The sequence below is a fragment of the Anser anser genome, assembly GCF_964211835.1.
Source record: "Anser anser genome assembly, chromosome: 13".
NCBI classification, from domain to species: domain Eukaryota; kingdom Metazoa; phylum Chordata; class Aves; order Anseriformes; family Anatidae; genus Anser; species Anser anser.
Window position 1 is genome coordinate 17,120,411 of NC_139734.1, and position 20,785 is coordinate 17,141,195.

Genomic DNA, 20,785 nt, shown 5'->3' on the forward strand with positions numbered 1-20,785 from the left:
CCCCGGCCCCGGGCGCGCGGGGAGAAGCTTAGCGCGGGCTGGGGATAAGGCTGCGCATCTTCAGAGCGCTGCGTAGATAGAAATTAATCTTCGCGCCACGCCTGTCAGGTAGGTAAGCGTTTAGGATTATCCCGTATTTCACAGATGAAAAACCCCGAGCACCCGTGTGACAGCGCGTGAGCGGCGGAGCTGGGATTAGAGCAGGAATTACCAGCTTCAAGTGTGGGGCTCGTGCCTCCGGATGGAGAGCACCCCCTTCCCGCTCCCTGCTGCGCAGGCGATGCCCAAATGGCTTCCCCAAAAGGCTGGCGGAGCGCGCGGACCACTAGTGAGAGGTCCTGCAGAAATTGGCCCAGGCTGGTGGGCGAGGGGCTTGCGTCCCTTCCCCGTTCGACGTGCTGTCAGCTGTTACACATCCCCACGTGCGCGGCTGGAAGTTGAAGCCCCGATCTCAACGCAGCCTAGTGTCAGCTAGAGGAGAGGAGTCAGAGGAGTTCAGCTGAGCCCAAGACGTCATTTGTACTTGGGCATGAATGTCGCTTTTAATGTCTTACTGATGCAAACATCCTATGCAAACATCCTGTCTTTTTCAATTAAGAAGTATGAATGCGGTTTGGTGCTCCAGCACAGGGAAGCCTCAGGGCGCTTGGCTATATCTTGAGATAAGCTGTAGCTGAGGCTCAAATGGAAGCCCCACTGCTAAAAGACTTAAGGATATGAAAACAAAATGCTGTGATTATGAACTGGTCTTCAGCTGTTTAATTCAATTCATGGTAAACATCATTAAAAGCCTTTGTTTTGCTGTCATAAAAGAGTCAAATGGGGGAGAAAGAGTTCTTGCCATCTGCGCTGCTGAATGTTTTTTTTTTTTTTTTCTGGAGAGAAGCTGATCGCTGTATTAATTCTCGATAGAGTCTGTTAAATGGCCGTAGTTAACCCTGTAAGACTCCGCGAGCACAGGAATGCAGAGGTCACCTACCCATTCCACACTGCCAGCCACGCTAATTGGAGAGGGATGGCATCTGCAGTGATAATGTATTTCCAGACAACCCTACTGTGGCCAAAGATGAAAAAAATTAAACATTTATATAACTGTACGGTGGCAGTTTAATTCTCTGAGGACTAGCGCTGTGTCAGAGAATGCAGGCTGATAGCTATCATTTATTATTCTTCTATTACAAAGAAATGCTTTTTCATTTTGATCAGGAGAGGGTTTCCTAAGTTGCGTTTGCAGTAAGGGACAACTGTAGGTGCAAAAATGTTCATAATTGATTCCCGTCCTGCTGAATGGTCTGAGCAACATCTGTTAATTTTTTGTCACATTTCTTCAGCAAAAAAAAACCAATCTCAATGGACTGCAGATAGGGTTTTACAGAGATTAAATTTCTGATAAGTCTGCCGGCTGTCTCTGTTGCTCAGCAGATAACAATGCAAATAAGTTAAGGAGAAGGAGTCAGAGGCAGAGGTTGTTGGATGAGTTACACAAGAAATAAGTTTAGTCCAGTCCATTGCCACAAGAGCTCCTTGTTGCCTGTAAAACACCCCCAAAAAATGAAGATCATTTCCAGGAGGAAGCTTCCAAAGGCAAACTGTGCATCCCCAGTTCCATGCGGGGCTGTGGGGAACCTGCTGCGAGGGCACGGAGGTGTTGGTGGAGTATCGGCAGGAGCAGCGCAGGCAGAGAGGTGGGCAGTCGCCGGCACAGAAGCTGAAGAAAAGGTTAAAGAGAGCATTTTCTCAGCTGATTTGTCGAGCAGGGGCCGTATGAAATAATCAGGAAAATTGAGACACTCAGACAACGGCAATAACAGGAGTTCTCACGCGATGGCTCTGGCTTTGTGATTTTTACCCAGTTTCAGGTCAGAGACACGGGGGCGGGAAGGAAACAACCCGCTACCCAAGGCGGGGTCGCCCAGCACGTGCAGCCCCAGTGGGAGCATGCTGCGTGGCGCTGGTCCGTGGCTGATGGGGAGCCTGGGTGGATTGCTCTGCCACGGAGCTTGGACCTCTGCTCGGGGCAGTGGTTCATCGGGGAGAACTTTGAGGCTTCGTCCATTAGTTCAGGAGTCTTTTTACGTGCTTGATGGGTAGTCCTGGGCTTGCCGAGGCAAGGCGCTGGTTGGCACAAATCCTTGCAGCTCGGTGACATCTTGATTTAAAGAACGTTAATCACGAGGGGATGCAGGACAGTCCCTCAATGCAGGCGCGGGGGGGTTAGCGTGGACCCATCTGGACAGCCATCATGTACTGAGGTGCTGGGTTTCCTGCAGAAAGTGTTAGGCAGGGATGTGTCCAAATTCCTGTAGGGCTTTTAAAATCAATCTCGAGGCCTGTGGGTTTGGAGCCTGGTCTTTCAAGACAACATCAAACTCTTGTGGACTTGAGGGGGGAAAAAAATCGAAGCTAGTTTAATAAATTATTTTCTTGTGAAACTGTCTTATTCAGGCACAACTGGTCTCCAGACCAAAAGATGCCTCAATATCCTTTCACGGGGCAGGAGCTGCTTCCCCTGGGTGGCCTCAGTGCCCATCAGCACCCCCTGGTTGGAGGTGGCTTCACTGCCTTGGTGCCACTCCCTCTGGCAGGAGCCCTTTCTCTTCCTTTGGAAATGACCTAGATTTCCAGAAAAATGGCAAACTGTTGTGTGAAGGGTGTCGAGCTTAAGTGGGCAGCAGCAGGTCATCAGAAATACTGCCTGGAGCTCAGCCATGCCGCTTGTTTTGGAAGTAGGACTTCTGCCCAGTCGCTTTTTACCTCAGGATCTTAATTATTGATTATAAATTCATCAGTTGAAAAGATTGCTTTAATTGCTCTGATATGTACCCAATTTGGAGTTCATTATCGCGCAGGATTGTTTTCCTTCCCCTGCTAATTGATACCAAATGGGACATTCAGGAATGCGGGCATCGGGCGCTGCTCCACTTCTCACAATTGCCTTGCTGCTGCTTAATTGTTTGTTTATTTGCAGAGGTGTTAAGCACTGCTAGGAATTTTTATGCACTTTTTTCCTAACGTTGCTCTCAGCTGAACTTTCGAATGGATTTGTCTGAGGACGAGAGATTTGGAAGTGTCTGTTGGATGTCGGCGAGGTTTCAGGTTGGCTGGAGAAGGCTGCCAGAGAATGGGGGTAAATTCTGGGCTCCCCACGTGTATCTTGGCCGATTTCTCTGCAGTTCGTAGCGGATTTCCTCCAGGGCCCGGTGTCATCCTGAATCAGAGGACTGGAGGATGCTGCGAGTCACTGCCTGGGGTGATGTGCCCCGTGGTATCGGCAGTGCCTCCCTGGGGCAGCACTGGGGGACGCGGCACCGTGGGAGCTTTGCTGTCGGGTTTGGAGCTCCTGACGTTCATTCCTCCCAGCAGCGCGGGGAAATCTCAGCGTGAAGGATTTTCTAGCACTGCAAAGTGTGGTGGTGCTTTTCTCCGTAAGTGGCAGCATGGACCAGATGTTTCGCAGGGTAATTGAAAATTCCATTTTATCAGAAAGCATTTGCTGTCAAAAAGTTTTATCTTTACTTCAACAAAGAGGTTGATTAGATCCCTCAGGACCTGAATTAGCATCTTTGAGGCTAGATACTCTGTTTTGTGATTCAGGTAGTTATTCCTCCCTTGGTTTTGCTCATACTGGGACTTTTTTTTAATGCCTTTGCCCTCTTCCCAACATATCATTTATGCAGGTTTGGCTTGTTTTCTTTTTGTGGACATATAGAAGTACACAGATCTGCTTAAATATTTTCTATTACCTTTTTCACCTTGCCTTGAGCCAGAACCATTCTTGTACTCTGTAAGTCACAGGAGCTCTTGTCAGTGTAGAAATCAGAAAGGAACTATTTCAAATATGTGTTTATAATGTTACAAGCAACAGATTTCCAGCGTACCTTAATTCCCAGCACTGGACAGTATTTTTATTAACAATGGTGGAAGGAAAACTATTGACCCAATGAAGTGGTGATTCACTGCTTAAGACAAAAATAGAATCCAAAGGAAAAGACAGAAATAATAAACACGCACTAATCATAAAAGCCAGTGTTAGAAATAGTCACCTCAGACATAAAATAGTGAAAAGCTTTAAAATCAAAGTCTCGGGGGTTTTAAGCAATGTTTTATGTCAGTAATGTGTCTCCTCAAAGAATTGCTTCTAGAGGCATCGTTTTCATTTTCCTGGTGCCAGATCAGCAGTAAAGGTTGGCATGAAATGTCTTGGGTAAAGACCTGATCCTGCATACATTAACATGTTTGATTAACTTTGCTCACGAAGGTAGTCTAGTTGTGTCTGACTCTCATAAACTCCAGCAAGATGAAGGGTTCTTTGAGTAGAAATGGGTTATATTTAAATGCTTGTGTTAAGTCTTCTTTATACTATTGCATAGTATAGAAATAGACTTGAATGTAAAGGAGAGCCAGGCACGTGATATTCAGTGAAACTTTTCTTGCTGGTTGCCTTCCTAATTATTCAGATACATCATCATTTAGTGGATCAGATTTTATCTAGAATATTCCAATTGGTTCTTAAGCTCATCTCCATAATATCTGGGTGCATTACAGTCGTGAATTGAGAACATGACTAATGGTATTAACTGGAGGCAAACACAGTTATTAGAAACTGTTGATTTTGAAGCTAATTTCCAGCAGTCATTCCACCTCCAACTCCCTTTTATTCTGCAGAAAGGCTATAGAGCTATATGAATGTGAAGACCCAAGTGACATATTTTAGAGCTTTAGAAGTTGGAAATAGAGCTGCATTTCTCTGGAAGTTTATAAAAATGAATAAAATACCTACTTTCTTATTTTTGTATATGCAGCACAAGACATAAAGTATAACATTCGTATGTGAGTGACAGCACATCCCTTAAGATGGATAAATGTTGTAAGCTTTCTTTACAGGGCAATGTCAGTTATTGTAGCTCTTCTGATTTCTGTATTGTTGCATAGATCTTTCAGTAAAACAGCCTAAGTGAGCTTGGTGGTGCTCCTACAATGGCCAGCGCAGAGGGAGCAGTCAGCTTTTCAAAATAATTTGAAGCCCCAGAGGAGGATTTTTATGGGAAGTGGTAATCTGGGCTTTGGGATAAGAAGAGGAGTTGATTGTCTTATGAGTCCTGCACTTTTAAGCGATCACCTACCGAGCATCCAAGCCTGCTTTGGCCAAAGCCTTGCAGAAGCAGAGGGGCTGGGGCAGCTCGGGGCTGGCTGGCGTGGTGCTTACAGATCCTTCAGAGCTGGGCACTGGACCAGGCTGGCCCATCGAGGGGCCCAGCTGCCCTTATCGCCACGCTGTGCAGGGCAGCGGTCACTCAGAGAGGTTTAATCTGAGCACTGGTGCTGTGGCAGGCAACAACAGGTCCCTTGCGTTACTTCTGCTCTAGGTTCGTAGCTCTGCATTTTGCCTGAGTAGAGCTTAGAAGAGCCCTCTCTGGAAATTGGTGGTGGGGCAGGGGTGACACTGAAGTCATATCCTTAGAAATAAATGAAAGCCAATCCCTTTTGTACAGCAACAGAGCTAAATAACAAACAGATGTGCAACCTCCTTTGTTTGCATAAGAAGCGTTATCATATATCCCACATTCCTGGCACTCTTTCTTCAGTTTCCACGTTCGTTCCATTAAAAATGATTCTTGCAGTGTCTCCATCACTGCAGATACTCAGCCAGGGTCACAGAAGTTAGAACCTTTAGATCCCTGAGTCCTTTCTGTGTAAGCACAGAAAATACTCACCAGATGTGAACATTTTGGCAACTTAGAGAGGAAAATTAAAACTTGGATCCATGCCCTGTTGTGTAGGTTTGCAATGGATGAATGATCAATCTGGAAAGTTGGTGGGTTTCTAGAGTTTTATTGTATTCTTTAATGAGATTTTGTCCAATTTAGTTATTGCTTATCCATATTTTTGCCGGGTGACTGGAGAACAATTTGTAGGAGATGCAGAGAGTGATATTTCTGACCAGATAGTTTCAACTTCTGTGTGTGCTTGGTTTTGTTAATCACTCCAAAACTCTAGTCCCAAGCAAAAGGCTCGAAGGGCAGATCTGTGTTAGGGTTCAGCTGCAGGACGAGGCGGTGCTAACCTGCTTCCCTGGCTCTCCCAGCTCATCCTTTTCCAAAAACATCACACTATACTTAGATTTTCAAATATTTCTAAGATAAATAAACAATTCAGTGAAGCTTGCAGCTTCCTTTTCCCTTATAAACAGGCCAAAAAAGCTCATGTAGGCTTTTTTCCCTTTGACGGTAACCTCTAAGGAAACCATTAACTCTTTCTGTCTCACAGCAGTTAAGATTAGTAACGGTCAAGGTAATGGCCATCATATTTAGCAGTGGGAAAGGTATATGAATAAAAACTAACCTTCTGCTAACGCAGCAAGTGAGCACTTCCCGATCTCCTCCCGTAATCAATCTACATCGTTAATGACTCTGAAAACAGACTGAACTGCTGGGGCTGGCACCAGGAAACTTGCATTACAAACTAACCGTCTCTTATTAACCTTTTGGTGTTTCCTTCACAACACTAATTACAGCCAAATAGAACTACTGTTTGTGGAACTCTTAAGTTAAAATACAATTTTCAGAGGAAATATGGTAAAATCCAAAGCTCCTGTTTGCTTGGCCTTTCTTTTTAATTATGATGGAGGATGGCTGTTACTTGTTTAACGGAGGCTTACATGATTAATGCTGTAATGTTACTGTAATTAAAACACCGAAAAAGATGTGATTGGAGCCTGTATAATTTACAGACATCTCCACATTCTGGTGGCAGAGCAGCTCTAAGTGTTGCAAAGTGGAATCATAAAAATTTATTCTAATTAAAATTGCCAGATTGACTAAACAACAGGTGACTTATGTAACTCGAGCGACTTGCTCTTTGGGTGAGAAATCATCTGAAATCAGTGAATTATACAAAGCTGTCTATTATTCTAGTAAATGGGAAAGTGTGTGCTTACCATGGCAACCTGCATCAATTTTGCTGCCGCTGGAATATACAGGGCCCTTTATTAAAGGAATAATCACTGCAAACAGTGCACTGACCCTCGGCCTCCGCAGGCTTTTGGTACACGGCATCACGTTAGCATGGAGCGTTACAGAGCGGTGGTCTGGTCACAAGCAATTGCTGTCAAATTAAATAACTCCCGGTGCATCGCAACACGCACCCAGTCATGAAGGGGTGATGAGGAGGAAGCGCTGGCCTTTGCCTCCATCGCCCTTTTGGGCTCAAAGGGTGGTGAGCACATCCCCACTCCTTCCTCTGGGTCAGCCAGCAAAGGCTGTTGGCTTTTCCAGCAGCTCCTTGAAGCTGTCCCCGACGCCTCGGCCAGGCGACAAGGGCTGAGGAGCAAGTTAGGGGGGCTGTCACACTGCCTGCCTCCTTTTGGTACAAGTTGGGCAGGTATTTTTTTTCCCTGCTAGTGATAAAATTGCTGCGAATATCTTTATATGTGCCATAAAGCAAAATCGTAGTCCCCTCTTCGTTTGAACCTCTCTTGATTACAACTGCGTCACGTACAAAGTGTCGTAGGGATGGTGCAGGGGAAGGAGCCCACCATTTTCTGAAAGGAGGTGCATATGGGTGAGTGTCTAAAATGCTCTAGCTCCAACAGATCACGACTGAAGGGAGACGTAGCACAGGGTTTGTACGGAGGTTGTTTTACTAAATGATCTATGTAATAATGTATAAGTCAAAACTCTGTAATAATTGGCACCAAACAGCAAAGAGAACTTGCGGCTTTTATCTGTCTTAAGGGAAGTGCTGCCACTCAAAGCTCTTGAGTGCTATATTTTATTTCTTATACAGCATATATGAATGTAAGAGAGTAGATATTTTTAAATAGGTCACAGAATTATTAAAAAGTTTTGCAGCTTTTCTTCACTGCAGACGTGCAGGTGTGCAGCTGAGTGTCTTGGGCCGGGAAGCAGAGCCTGGCCAGACCCAGGCTGGTGCTTGTGTTGCCTTTGTTCGTCTGTATCTGTGCATTAAACCTCTGTGTCTATTTAGAAGTTATTCATAGCAAGGATATTATAGATATATGCTAGCCACAATGTGTATAATCACAGTAAGCATTACGTGGCCCCATTTTTGCTGAGTATCTGTAGTAGCAATGATAAACCTCCCCATTCTCAGCATTAGTTCTGTTAGCATTTCTATTTTTCAGCAGAAATATATTTTTTTCCCGTTTTCCTTGTTTTCACCCCCTTTCAAGTGTGGAGAATGGCTGGCTTTGTAACCAACTTCATTAGCTACTCGTGTGTTGTGTTTCATTACTGCTACCCGCAGACGGCTCTGAGTGACAGCACGGAGCAGCAGGTGACCGACTGCCACCACTGTGTCGCTTCATGTTCGGGCAGAGATGGTCACGCTCGGGGCGTGGAAGTGAGGTCAGGTCAGGAAGGGTTGTGCCCTAGGTCCGGGATCGTCAACAGGAGAAAATCTGAGTATGGGGCAAGACTAGCTTTTGTGAAGACAGAGCTTTATCCTGAAGAAATCCTGGGTTAAAGTGGGTCCCTGCAGGAAAAGGAGAAAATTGAACCAAAAAAATAAAAAAAAAAAAGATGAAAAAATCCCTGTCTGAATTGAAGCGATAGGAAATGAAAATTGCTGAGATATACTGTCATGTGGGTAGTGGTGCTACCAACCTTGTGCTGCAGTAATTACCTCTATGCATGCAATTTGTGCTCGGCTACGAATGATTTCCCACATCATCCGGTGCCCAGGCTATATTCAATCAGTCCCAGCTGGAGAAAACTATCTCGGATCATTTTGTGAGATTTCACCACAGATGCTACCTTGCATCTTACGGAAGCACTTGAGAACCATAAGCCACAAAGCGTCCCTGGCACCGGCGCGGAGGCGTGGGGACGGTCACAGGAGGTTTCCTGCGGCAAAGGGAGGGCTGGGCAGGGAGGGGGGGACAGCTCCTTCTGCAGGGTGCTGAGCACCGCAGCTGCAGGTGGTGGGGAGCTAAAGCAAGTAGCTCCTGGCCCTTCCTGGGGAGAGGGCTTTGCTCTGCTGGCTGCGTGGTGGGGAGAGTGGATGCTGCGGTGGTTCTCGCACCATTTGAGCGGTAAACAAAGGAGGGTGAGGGGCGTTGGTTGGAGTTTTTGTGCGAAGCCGAAGGAAGCAGGTGTCCACACCACTCGCAAACCAAAATAGGTCTGGCATTTGATTCCTCTGGCTGCTTTGGAAACGTCAGCTTCGTTAAAGACGCCCAGACTTCTGTAAAGATTCAGGAGTCCTACTGCAAATCGCACTTGTCGACTGCAGCATGTAAAAGGACTGTACTTTGTGTATTAAGGTGTCAACTGGTGCCTTAAAAATCCGTCCTTTTCCTCTGGTTTTGGTGGTCCGAAGGGACAGGAGGAGGGGGGTGGTGTGAGTGCAGCAGAAGGTGCTGCCTTGTCTGCTGGGCCGTGCTCTCCAGCTAGCTGGCTCTGTGTGCAGACCGCTTCTGACCCAGGTGAGGGTCAGAACCCCGCCGGGTTTGCACTGGAAGAGGAACGGCTCTCCCCGGTTAAGTCATCTTGATTCTGGATTAGGTACAGCTCAGCGAGAAGCTACAAAGGAGCATCTACCCTTTGGGAGTTCGGCTAGAAATCTGAAGCCAAAACCATACGTAGGAGTAAATAAGGAAAGGTCAGCGAGCCAGAAGTGTTATTGGAAGCGGTAGGTACATTAGTGGAATGTATAAATAGCTTTGGGGAGTGTCTGGCACACCCAGGTGGGTCTGTCGATGGGCCACTATATATATACTGCACTTCCATTTGTTTCCTGTTTTTCATTCTCTGAGTTTACCAGCTATTTGTGCTGCCGACGTTGCTTTTCACCAGCGTGTTTCAACTGAAGCTGTGTCTTCTTGATGCTCCAATCTTCCTGTCCTTGCTGTTCCTCTGAGTCCGTCCCTGGGAGCGCAGGGCTGCAGTCTGCCCTGTGACACTCGCCGCTTGATTTTCATGTTCTGCATCTGTTTTGACATGCAGTGCTTTTGCAGCCACTCTCTGATGAGTTTTGGTCCCTTAGATGCATTGATTTACAGACCTTTCCTCTGCAGTACAGCTTCTCTTGATGACAGTCCATGAAGCACATGATAACTCAGCAGCCTAAATTATTCAAGGAGATTGAATGCGTTTGGCTTGTTCGAAACTTTTGTTTCCTTTCAGGGCTGTCAGTAGAACAGGTAACCGTGATGCTTGTATCAAACTCATTCAAGTGCCAGGGAGACACAAACAGCTCAGGTACAACCCATGTTTTACTTCATTCGCCACTTACATCCGCCTTGAGCTGTTCTTTTTCTGGTCACAAATGTGCCTCATAACAATGTTTATCTTACATTTACAGTGTTTCTCCTCTCTGAAATAATTTTGTGGCAGAAACGCCCTTGTAAAATTCAAAGAAAACTCTGTCTCTGTTCCACCCTTCAGCCACGTGTCCTTTTGTGGAAGTGTATTCACTCATGCAAATACCACTCATGCAAATATTTAGATGAAGTAGTCATCGCTGTAGGATCCAGGAACCTCACGTTAATGAAGACATGTAATTAAAATGAGCAATTCCACCTGCAATTCTCTAATCACCTGACCTCTGCTTCATCAGCCTTCCTCCTTTGTTATTTGGTAGAAATGCCCAATTAATTCACTATAAATTCCTCTGCCAATTCACTATACGTCCCTCACTGGGCAGATGTGCCTTGCGGAGACCACCAAACCCTGGCAGCCAGGGGGAGAGGAGATGCTTCGTCTGTGAGGGCCCTCATGCAGAAATCTCCCCTTGCTTTCTGGGGGCTGTTCTGCATCAGGGGCGGTCACAGAAACTTCTGGGAATTGTTGAAGGCATTGACTTTCACTTTCCAAACACGTGTATTTGGTTCCTATTTTGTCTGGAGATTTAGGAGCTGACTCAATGCCTGCTGAATCCAGTGGGACTGTTTAAGCAGATACCGTTGGGCTTGAACCTAAGAGAGATGGCAGCCCCCAGGGAGATGCTCTGGGCTTCCCAGTGGTCATCTCAGCCCCCATCCAAAGGGTGCTCAGGGAGGAGGTGTTTGCTGCTCTCTAATTCAGCAAATAAGGCATGCCTGCTGCTGGAGGGTGGAGCGTGTCTCGCAAAATTCTAGCTGCAAATGGGACGTATGATTTTAGGAATTAGAATAATTACCCCCTGGAACAGGCTCCCAAGGGACGTGATATATTCTGTATCACTTAGAGTCTGTAAATCACATTTGCATGTTTTTCCTAAAAGCATGCCTAGTCACTCAAAGTGAAGGGCTGTGCTGGAGCAAGGCAGCGTGACAGAGCTGCGCGTCCCGCGCTGCACGAGGGAGCGGAGCACGCAGCCACCGTGGCCCATGCAGATTAAGCTGTACAGGACCGGGGAGGAGTGGGAGGAGCGGGTTTTGGCACGTCCTCAAGGAACACAACTGTCCCCTTGGCCACACAGCAGTGTGCAGAGCTGAGCAAGTAACCGCAGTGGGATGATTCAGGAGCGAGCTCCCCCAGCCAAAATCCGCCTTCCCTTTTCCGGACACACAGTCCTTTCTTGCTGATGGCTGAGCAATCCTGGTTCCATCAGTGTTTCCAGGACCTTCCCTCCCACCACTCCCTAAATGATGAGAGTGATTTCAAAGACCTTATTTCCCGGACTTTCCCTTTTATCTCTCCAGCCAGCAGCCCTTTAGTTTTCAGTTACTGCTTCTGCATTTGGTGAGCTATCAGAAGCTGTTGACAATGACTTTTCTGTTTTCCATGCTCCTGCCTGCAGGATTTGGGGAGATAATTCATTTGGACCTAGTGCTTTGTCAACTTTCAGCGGTTTTAATTGCCTAATGATCAGTGCTGATGCTGTTGTTAAGCCTGTTAAAACTTTGTCCTGCTGAACAACCAGACTGCGTCTGTCTCATCCCGTTGTGCCTGCTGCGTCGGCTGGGGCTGGCTTTGATGCTTCCCCCCCCCCGTCCCCAGCTTTGATTGCTCCTTCCCACCCCACCTCGGGAGGGGATGCAGCCACGTGCTAAGCCACGCTGGGGAGCCAGGCCTGAAAGTAGGAATAATTGAAGAAAAAGCCCACAGAGAGCCAGGTGCTCTCCCGGGAGGATCTGCCTCCCGCCTGCCCGTGCCCGTGCTGGCCCCGAGGTGCCTGGTGGTGGCGGAGCTGGGATGGGGTCGGCCACCCTGAGCCCCCGCACGGAGGAGCTCGCAGGAGGAGGCGGGGTGGTGTGTCGCTTCTCGGGGACCTCAGCGACATTTCTGCTTTGCCTGCTCTTGGGTGCCTTTTCTGCCTTCGTTATCGTCTTTAGAGCTGTAATTGGCTGCTGCCACCTTCTTTGCTATGCACCTGAGGTGCCCAACTGGCTGGTGCCGTCTCTCGAAGCCCCCATTGCTCATCCTCGCCTCTTCCAAGACTGTTCTTACTTAATGGCACACACTGAACGCTAGTGCATTACCATCCCTTTTCCAAGAACAGTCTCCATCCACTCTTCTCTCGTCCCCCAGTGCCTCATCCAATTTAATTAATTATACTTAGTATATTACGCATCCTGTCAAAGTTTTTCCTTTCCGAGGTTTAATGGTTTTTTAATTCTAATGCATGCTGCATGTGTAAGTGTTTTAGAAATGAGCAGAGTATGCAGCAGCAGCGAGGCACCATTACAGCTGCGTGCCGCAGACAGCGAGGAAACATGAGGGTGGATCCCTGTAGAGAGGCTCCAGCAGAATTACCGCAGGACCGCATCGGCCTGCCTGGAAGCCGCGCTGCTGTCGTGCTCAGAGGGGAGATCAGCTCTGATCCCGCTGCTGAGGGACACGCAGGGACCGAAAGCGCCGGCTCGTGGGGCGCCCTGCGCTGCGGCCGCAGTGCTGCTGCCTCTCCCGCGGAAGCGGGCGCCCGGCCGGCGGCTCTGCACCGGCCCCCGGCACGTCTGGGCGGCCGCCGCAGCCCTGCGGTGGGCTGGGATGTAGCGAACTCGACTCTTCTCCTTTTGCTAGCTCTGTCTGAAAGCACCGAATTACATCAGTCATTTCGGCGTTGTTTCATTCCTTTGAAGAAACGCCGCATTAAGGATGTGGTGGGGACTAGACTAATCAGGTAACGACGGTTAGGGCTTGTACCTATCGCTCTTTATTTTCCAGTGACAGTTAAAAGGTTTGGTCAGCAAAGTGGCTCAGTAGGAGTGACTTTGTGGGGCCTTACACTTACTGGCTTTTGCTATTTCCAGATAAAACCTGCTCAGACTGAGGGTTGTGGGTTTTGGTGTTGTTTTTTTTTTCTTTTTTTTTTTCGCCTGTCAGTGTTGCGAACTGCTTAGGTTTTGAAAATCCAGCTGGGCTCTGTCCGTCTGTCACGCCATCACCAGGGGTAACGATGCCGCGGCGCGATGTAGCTGACAGTCCTGTGAACCGGGGCCAGGAGCGGACACGATCCAGCCTGACCTCGTGGCAGCACCGCAGACGCGCCGAGGAGGGGAGGGACGTTGCGAAATCAGAGCTCGCTTGAGGCTGCGCGGGCAGCAAGCGAGCCAGGAGCCCACCCTGCCCGAGCAGCAGCCTCCTGCCCCGGCTGGAGACCTCAGGACTGCACAGCCCCAGCCAGAGCTGGGCACCAGCTGGGCTGGGAGGGCTGAGGGTTTGCCCGTGTGTGGGTGTGAGGAGATGGGGGTGCAGGTGGAGGGAGGGGAAAAGCATCAGGAGAGCAAAGAGCGGAGCCAGCTCAGCCCCCGTGCTGCCACATCACCTTTAGTTGTCCCAGCTCCAACATGGCCCAGCTGTCAGTGGTGGAGGAGAAACTCAAGAGGGAGGATGTTTATCCTCCTAAGTTTAAATAAGGACAGAAAGGAGGAAACATTAAAATATGTGTGCATTCCCAGCATCAGAGCGCTGTTGGCATGTGCGTGCAAAATGGCAGAACCCTTGCAGGAGCCCGTCACCACCTGCCTGGCCGGCTGCGACAAACCCACCGCAGAGCCACCTGCATCCTTGGAGTACTTACACAAGTTATGAAAATACCATTATTTTCCGTTCCTGCTGTTCAGCCGTCTCCCCTCGGCTCTTAGCTTACAGCACAAGGCAGACTAGAAGGCTCGTTTTCAGTGTCACCCATGCAGATGGGGGCCGATGGGGCAGGAGCCCCACCTGCGTTGGTGGAAGCTGATCTTGGTCCATGACTTGCAGGTAATGTAATTTCCCTCGACATATTATAAGCCTACGAGGTTCTGGATTTGGCTGTTGACCTTATAGTAATTTTATATGTTTATTTATACACTATGATGATAGCTCTCTTAATTAATGAGGGTGAATTTAATTGCCAGAACTAAGTTTCTGCTGAATTAGATGGGCCAGACTGCCAGGCTTTGCCAATGCTGCGATCAGTTCTGGAGGCACGCGGTGGCCGTCGGGCCGGCTTCACCACCGGCTTGTGTCCCCCTGGCACCGCAGTCATCCTTCGGGGGCGTGGAGCTGCAGCGCTCCCCTGAGCCCTGCGAGGAGGTCAAGGCAAAGAGGAACAGGAGCGTCCTTGCGTCGTGGTGAGTCACGGTGCTGGATCAGCCCTTGGGCGCTGCTGGATGCCGGACAATTGAGAGCAGCTTTTGCAGAACCACCCCCGTGGTTGTCCCAGTTCCCTTCGGTCATCTTTGGGATTTTCTCGTGCACCCGCAAGCCTCGGCCAGCATCTCGTCGTGGGCTGTCCCTGTGCTTCAGACAAAGGACTCCAGCAGCATGGAAAAGCTTCTTGCTGGTCGGAAAAAAATCAAAGAGTTAAGCACCAGGGAGGGAATAATGTTGAGCTCCAGTGTGGAGGAGCGAGAGGTCAAAGTCATGATGAGAAATGGCCAGGAACCAACGCTTTTGGTTTAAAAAAAAAAAAATTCCCTTACTTGCTCAACAGTGGGGAACGCCCCATCGTGCTGGGAAGCCTTCCAGCTCGCTCCACTCCTCAGAGCTGCGTACTTTTACAAAGTACAAAGAGCTTCTCATAATGTTTTGCCTTGTGGGTACATATATGATTAATTCCGTGTAAGCATTACTGGTGCAATAACAATACTGGAGGTCCTAAAACTGAGAAAGGAAACACATTTGGCTCATACTTCATACACAATCACTTACACTTAAGCTATTGATAGTTGATTGGGATCTGTAGACTGCTGGGCTGGTGCCACTGGGTTTCTGAGCGCATTCAATGGCTGGAACAGACAGCAAGGCTGTAGGTTTTGGCAAGCTGTAGGTCTCATTAGTCAGGCTGACTGTATCTGACACGAGAGATTCCCATCCACCAAGATGAAGCTCACTTCCCTAGGCTTTGGCTGACGTCCCAACAATATTTACATGAAGGACAACAGAGGATCAGTGCTAGATTAAGGCTGTGAGTTTCCAGTAGGCAGACAGTTAAATATTCTATTGAAATCCTCTTTTGATTATTTAGATAATAATGAAGTTTATGCATGTCCTTGAGAAATCTGGGGAAAGGCAGTTGTTTTATGCTAAGCATGCAGAGATGTGTTTAATCTTGATAATAGGAGTAAATTATGTATCAGCGTTTATAACCTCAGCTCCTTCATTTCTCACTCGTTCCGCAGAAGTACCAGAAGCCTCCGAAGGCAGCGAGATCCGCGTGGGGCCGGCTGTGCGGGAGGAGGGGGCAGGCACGGTCCTTGCCCTGCATCCCACCTCGCAGGGCAAGCGGGACGGGACACGGGGTGTCCCAGCTCCTGGGTCCCCCCGCAGCTCCTTGGTCCCGCTGCCGAGTTCAGCCCTCCCCTCCCCGAGCCCCAGCTGAGCCCATCGGCGGGTGGCCAGCAGTGTGGGGTTGGAGGGGGTCCCCGGGGCGAGCTGCTGTGACACCGGCCACGGGTGCCTGCTGCCGAGCGGGGAGGGAATTTGAACCCCCCGGCTTTAGGGCCGCGGTTCTGACCACACACCCAGCGCATCCCTGTGTTAACAGCAGGTGCCTTGTCCTGGCTGCGGGCGTGCAGGGGGGAGGATGAGGATGAGGACGCAGGTGAGGATGCGGATGAGGATGAGGATGCAGATGGCTTGTTTGGCTCCCTGCTGGCTAGGAGAGGTGCTGGAGGAGGCTACGATAGCCATTGCCCAGGAGCCTCTCAGCTGGCGCGAAGTGGCACAGCTGCACTGAAGCTGCTTGGGTTTGTGCTGGCCCCGCTCTGCGACAGGTACAAGCAGCTGGGGATTGCTTCTTATCATCCGCAGCTGTAATTTCTGTTTTGCTGGATTTTTATCAGAATCGTCAAGTAGCTATTTTCTGAACGACACCTAATTTTGAATGGGATGCGGTAATAATTTGATTCATTGTTGCCATTGGAATTTGGATGCGTGGCTGGTATTGCATTACCCCGAGACAGACTATTTGAATTTGTCTGCTTCAGATTTGACAATAGCAGAGAAAAGTAACCTTTGGATTAATTTGCTTTAGCAACTAAAGTCCCATTAAATGGAAGGCAGCTGGTGTCAAAGGCATAAATGGAGACAAAGTTTTGCTCCCAATTGTGGGAAATGTGTTTAAACAGACTAGAAATGTTTCCATCTCTGCAGGGTATAATATACTCAAATGGTTACATTAACATGAAAAAAATATAAGAAAGAGTGTATTTAGGACAATCCCTCTGTATCCAGTGTTAATGAAATTGAATTCCAGTAATGAAGTCAAAGGGTTGTATTCTTCACTCGGTGCACACAGTACAGTAACTTCCATTAGCATTAATGGGAGCTGTGCATATGAATTACGGAGCCATAATGGTTAGAGATGGAAAAGGTCTATCGGATCCTGGAGTGCTTTCCTCTCTGAGGACCGGATCCTGCTCGCTCTGTTCTCGTATGCAGCCTGATGGCTCAGCTAGGATGTTAATGAGCCCTGTATTGAATACCCCAGCTGATGCGTAAATAGCGGAGTTTCAGAGGTAAAATCCCTGCCACTCAGGGGCCAGCACAAGCTCTGTGGACCACTTAAGTCCCCAGAAAAGGATTAATTGGAGTTTAAATGGTGTGTTCTGCCGGCCCTCTGAACGGGAATTAATTTTACCGTGTGAATGAGGTGGGGATTGGCCCACAGTCCTGGGTAAAGGGGGGCAGCCAGCATTAAATTATATCCTAGCCCATACCTTAAGGGTCTGGCTCTGCTGTACCGTGTAGCACGGCCAAAAAATAGCTCCTCTTGCTTTGGGTGAGCGCCCTCCTTCCCATAGCACTGTACGCATCCAAAAGGCTTCAGTGAGCCTGGGAGGTGGTTTTCTGGAGAAAATCTTTTGCATCGAATCTATTAGCCATGCAGCATGTAGTTAGAGAGGCACCGCAGGTGCACCAGCGTGCCAGTCTTCATTCATTGCACAGGCACCGTGCTGCAGAAGTCAGGGCGTTACTGATGGTGGCACAGAGCAGGGGACGGAGTTGGATGGGCCAACCCCCACTGGTGTAAATCAGGGGGGCCCCTCGGCGCTTCCTGGGGCTGTATCCACCTGCAGCAGGTGGGAGGGAGCCCCGTTATGTCTCTGTGGGCCACTACAGAGATGCTGCCCAGGAGCCCCGTTCAGATGTGGGTCCTTATCAGCAGTTGCATAATGAATTAATCTATTTCGTATCCCTTGTTTCATTAAAATAATTCCTCACGGCATTATCTTTGTCCAAGCACCATTGACCTCCAGTGCTGGGACAGACAATCCAGGATTAAAAATACAACATTTTTTTAGCTCAAGTAAATCCCAGGTAATGGTGAAAGAAAGGCTCCTCGTTGCAGTAAAGAGCATTTGTCACTGTCCCTAGTTATTAGTATCCTCTGAGCACTGTACAAGGGAAGCCACGACAGGATTACATTTCTGCATAGACTGGAGGTTTCTTATTAGGAAAGGCGAAGAAAGCCCTGTAAAAGCCCACAGGTCAAAAATACAATACACTATTCCCCACCTCTTGTTTCTTGATATTATGCTATTACGGGAGATAAGGGAGAGGTGCCGAGTCTTAATTTACAAGCAAATGATGAACCCTGGCTGGGGACTGTGTGCATATTGCTCGAGCTTATCAGCGGTGGGGCTGGGGCACGGCGCTTGCACCGTGCTGCGGGCAGCGCCTGGGCTCGTGCCCCGCGTCCTCTGCATGGGAGAGGAGCGCGGGCTGCAGCCCTGCACGCCAGCCGCCCCTCGCCCAGCCGCGCAGGGCAGGGCGGCTGCAAAAAGCGGGCTTGCCTGCGGCACGCAGCTTCCCGAGAGAGGCGGCGAGCTGCAGCACAGCGCCGTGGGGCAGGGCTCGCGCTTCGCGGCGCGCCGCTCGGAGAAAATGAAGGTGCTGGAGTTGAAAAGAAACCCCAAAGTAAATGGGAGATGGGTGTTAAATAATGCAGTTGCGCATTGTCCATGAAAGATGGCTAACCGTGAGTAAACATCAACAGCAATGTTTGATCCCTTCATGTTTACTATTTATTCATATTTATTATTCATAAATTCCGTCACAAATGTTACGCCTGCACCCCAGTGAGACATTTGCATTTTATTTTGTGTTTTTTTTTCCCTAGTTTTGTGAACTGAGATTTAATGATTTGCTTTTCCACATAGTTCCCATGCTTGCTCTCTCTGGCTCTTCCCTTCTTGTTTCAGGAAGAGATTTCTAACATGGAAAAGTGATATTTGAATAGATTCCCCTAAGGCAATCAATTTACTTTTAATTTGTCTGGAACTAAGCTTTTCTTTGTTGCAATGAGAAAGGATTGAAACTGCTGTAAAATTTATTAGCTTCCAGGAAGATTTTGAAATGAATTTTTTAATGATCGTGCTGTTTGCTGTACCCAGCAGCAGTGTCATCGTGATTACAGTATAATCGTACGGTTGCCGAAGACGCACCGAAATGCGGAGATAAAGCCGCGTGTCCGTGGCAGGGTCCTGCTGGTCGTGGCCGGGGCAGCCCAAGGACCCTGCTCCCATCTCCTCACACCCGGGTTGTGGTTTGGGGCCGCTCGGCCCAGGCTGGGCTCCCCCTCTGCCTCCCCTCCTCGCACAGCACAAGCAGGTCCCGCTCTTCAGCCACCCGGTCTTTCTTATTTTTCATTTTCAGGCAACTCCTCCGCTGCTTTTCCTTGCTCCCCATGTAATAGCACAAATGAGCTCCGCTTACTCACCTCTGCAAACCTGCTCTGACATGGATTGGATTGAACCGAGCGTCTGTTTGAAAATGGAAACTCCAGGGACTATTGTCATCGCCCAAATTGCACCTTAGATTGTATAACAGCACATGTCATCTGGCCATTTATCAGGAATATTACATTCCCAGGCACTTGCACCTCAGTACGATTTAACTTTGTCTCTTTGGCCAGCGCTGAGATTCCTCTGCAGATAATTCAATTGCTCTGAGAGCTGAATGGGCTCCTTTCAAACCGGTTTCGTGTTGCAGGCCGCGGAGCGAGTTCAGGTACAGAGGCTTTGAATAGGAGACGGAAAGCATTTGTAGATGCAGGATGTTCGTTAACCCTTCCTTTGAACTGCGGAAGGCCCTGCACCCCGGGGGAACTGGAAGCTGTGCTGCTCCGTGCGTGCCACGTCCTCTGTCCCTCGGGCGCTGCTGGAGTCCTCCGGCCCTGGGTCCCCTGGGGTACCCGTGGGCGAGCCGCGGGTGGCAGCTGTCCCACCGGGTCCTTCTGCAGCTGCTGCCCAGCTCTGGCCCGCCGGCAGCACCGGGTTGGCGGCGGCACACCGCTCCTTGCCTTTGTGCAGGTCCCCCGAGGCGCGGGCAGGGATGGTTTGAAATCTGGAGCTCAACACGGGTTTTGCTGTACTCGTTGAGGAGCGTATTAATTCCAGAGGTGGCAGTTGGTTTTATTTCATATTTGCTGTGTGAGAGCTTGTGTTTAGCAACGATACATCTTCTCTGCCAAGCCTGGCTTCGAGATAACTGCTCACCTTACGGCAAGGCTTCTGGCAGGATGTTTTGCACCTGGGGAATCATTTTAAAAGCAGCCCTGCCCCAAGGTGATGTGACTTGAGTTTGTGGATTTGCTCTGGGTGAAAGCAAGAGTTGCTGAGAAAGGGACACTGTCCTGCCTTGCTGCTGCAGGACCTGCTGACACAAACCAGACACAGCCGCCGCCCATGAGATGGCACTTGCCCATGGAGCTGTGCCTGGTCGACCTGTTCAGCCTGCACACAACAAAGCATCCACGCAGCCTGATTTAGAGTCGGACTCCCCTCCCAGCATGCACATCTCGTACTCAGCTCCTTAGCAAGTCCAGCCCTGACTTCAAGCAACCAGTGCTCAAGCCCTGAGTGCACCCATTGTTTCCTCCTGCCGGGCCCCAGGGGCAATATTCACGCCAGCTTGCTAAGCCCTCTGCCATCCTGCGTCCGGCACGGATGTGGGAAGCTGCCAGTTCTGGCTGCCTGCCATTTGTCATGTAGCGCGTGATGCGGTGGTTATTACCTGGGCTTTGCTCCTTGCATTAGGAACATTTTTTAGTGCAGACAATAACAGTCGTATTGACTAGGGCAGGTCTAGAGCTGTAGAAGAATTTCCTGTCGTCCTGTTTCCGATTGTTAAAGAAGGAAAAGAAAGACAGAATAGAGCAATAAAGAGCCCGTGAATGTGTACGGGTGTCCTGGGTGCCGTTATGGCCGGGTGAGTCAGACCTGGCTGCGAAGGGCAGCGTGAGGAGCCCTGCCCAGCAGCTTTGTGCCTGCCCGTGCCTGGGGCAGCAGCTGCTCATGCTCTCCAGTGCGTGTCCTGCGGCTGCTCGAGACAGATGCCAGAGGAGTCCAAACCCCTCCAAGCTGCCTTCTTCGGAGCCGTGATAGCAGAAGAGTGGTGCAGTGGTTAAATGT

The 20,785-nt window shown here is 49.2% G+C and overlaps 2 protein-coding genes across 3 annotated transcripts in view; both read left to right on the forward strand.

Moving 5' to 3' along the window:
• The window catches only part of PCDH19 (protocadherin 19), a 57,687-nt gene that overhangs the window by 29,442 nt on the left and 7,460 nt on the right, over window positions 1–20,785 (forward strand). The window lies entirely within an intron of this gene.
• LOC310881069 (uncharacterized protein) lies at window positions 9–19,779 on the forward strand. The gene is made up of 3 exons (XM_083797802.1): window positions 9–13,065; window positions 13,844–18,351; window positions 19,029–19,779. The coding sequence occupies exons 1-2, from the start codon at window positions 12,575–12,577 to the stop codon at window positions 13,974–13,976; spliced, it is 624 nt and encodes a 207-aa protein (XP_083653928.1). The 5' UTR covers window positions 9–12,574; the 3' UTR covers window positions 13,977–18,351; window positions 19,029–19,779.

Bases quoted from the DNA above. Each gene is read 5' to 3' on its own strand.
- LOC310881069 (XM_083797802.1), top strand. From the start codon at position 12,575: ATGTGTAAGTGTTTTAGAAATGAGCAGAGTATGCAGCAGCAGCGAGGC. The intron at 13,066-13,843 runs GTAACGACGGTT...GTGCATTCCCAG, and splicing joins GTGGGGACTAGACTAATCAG to CATCAGAGCGCTGTTGGCAT.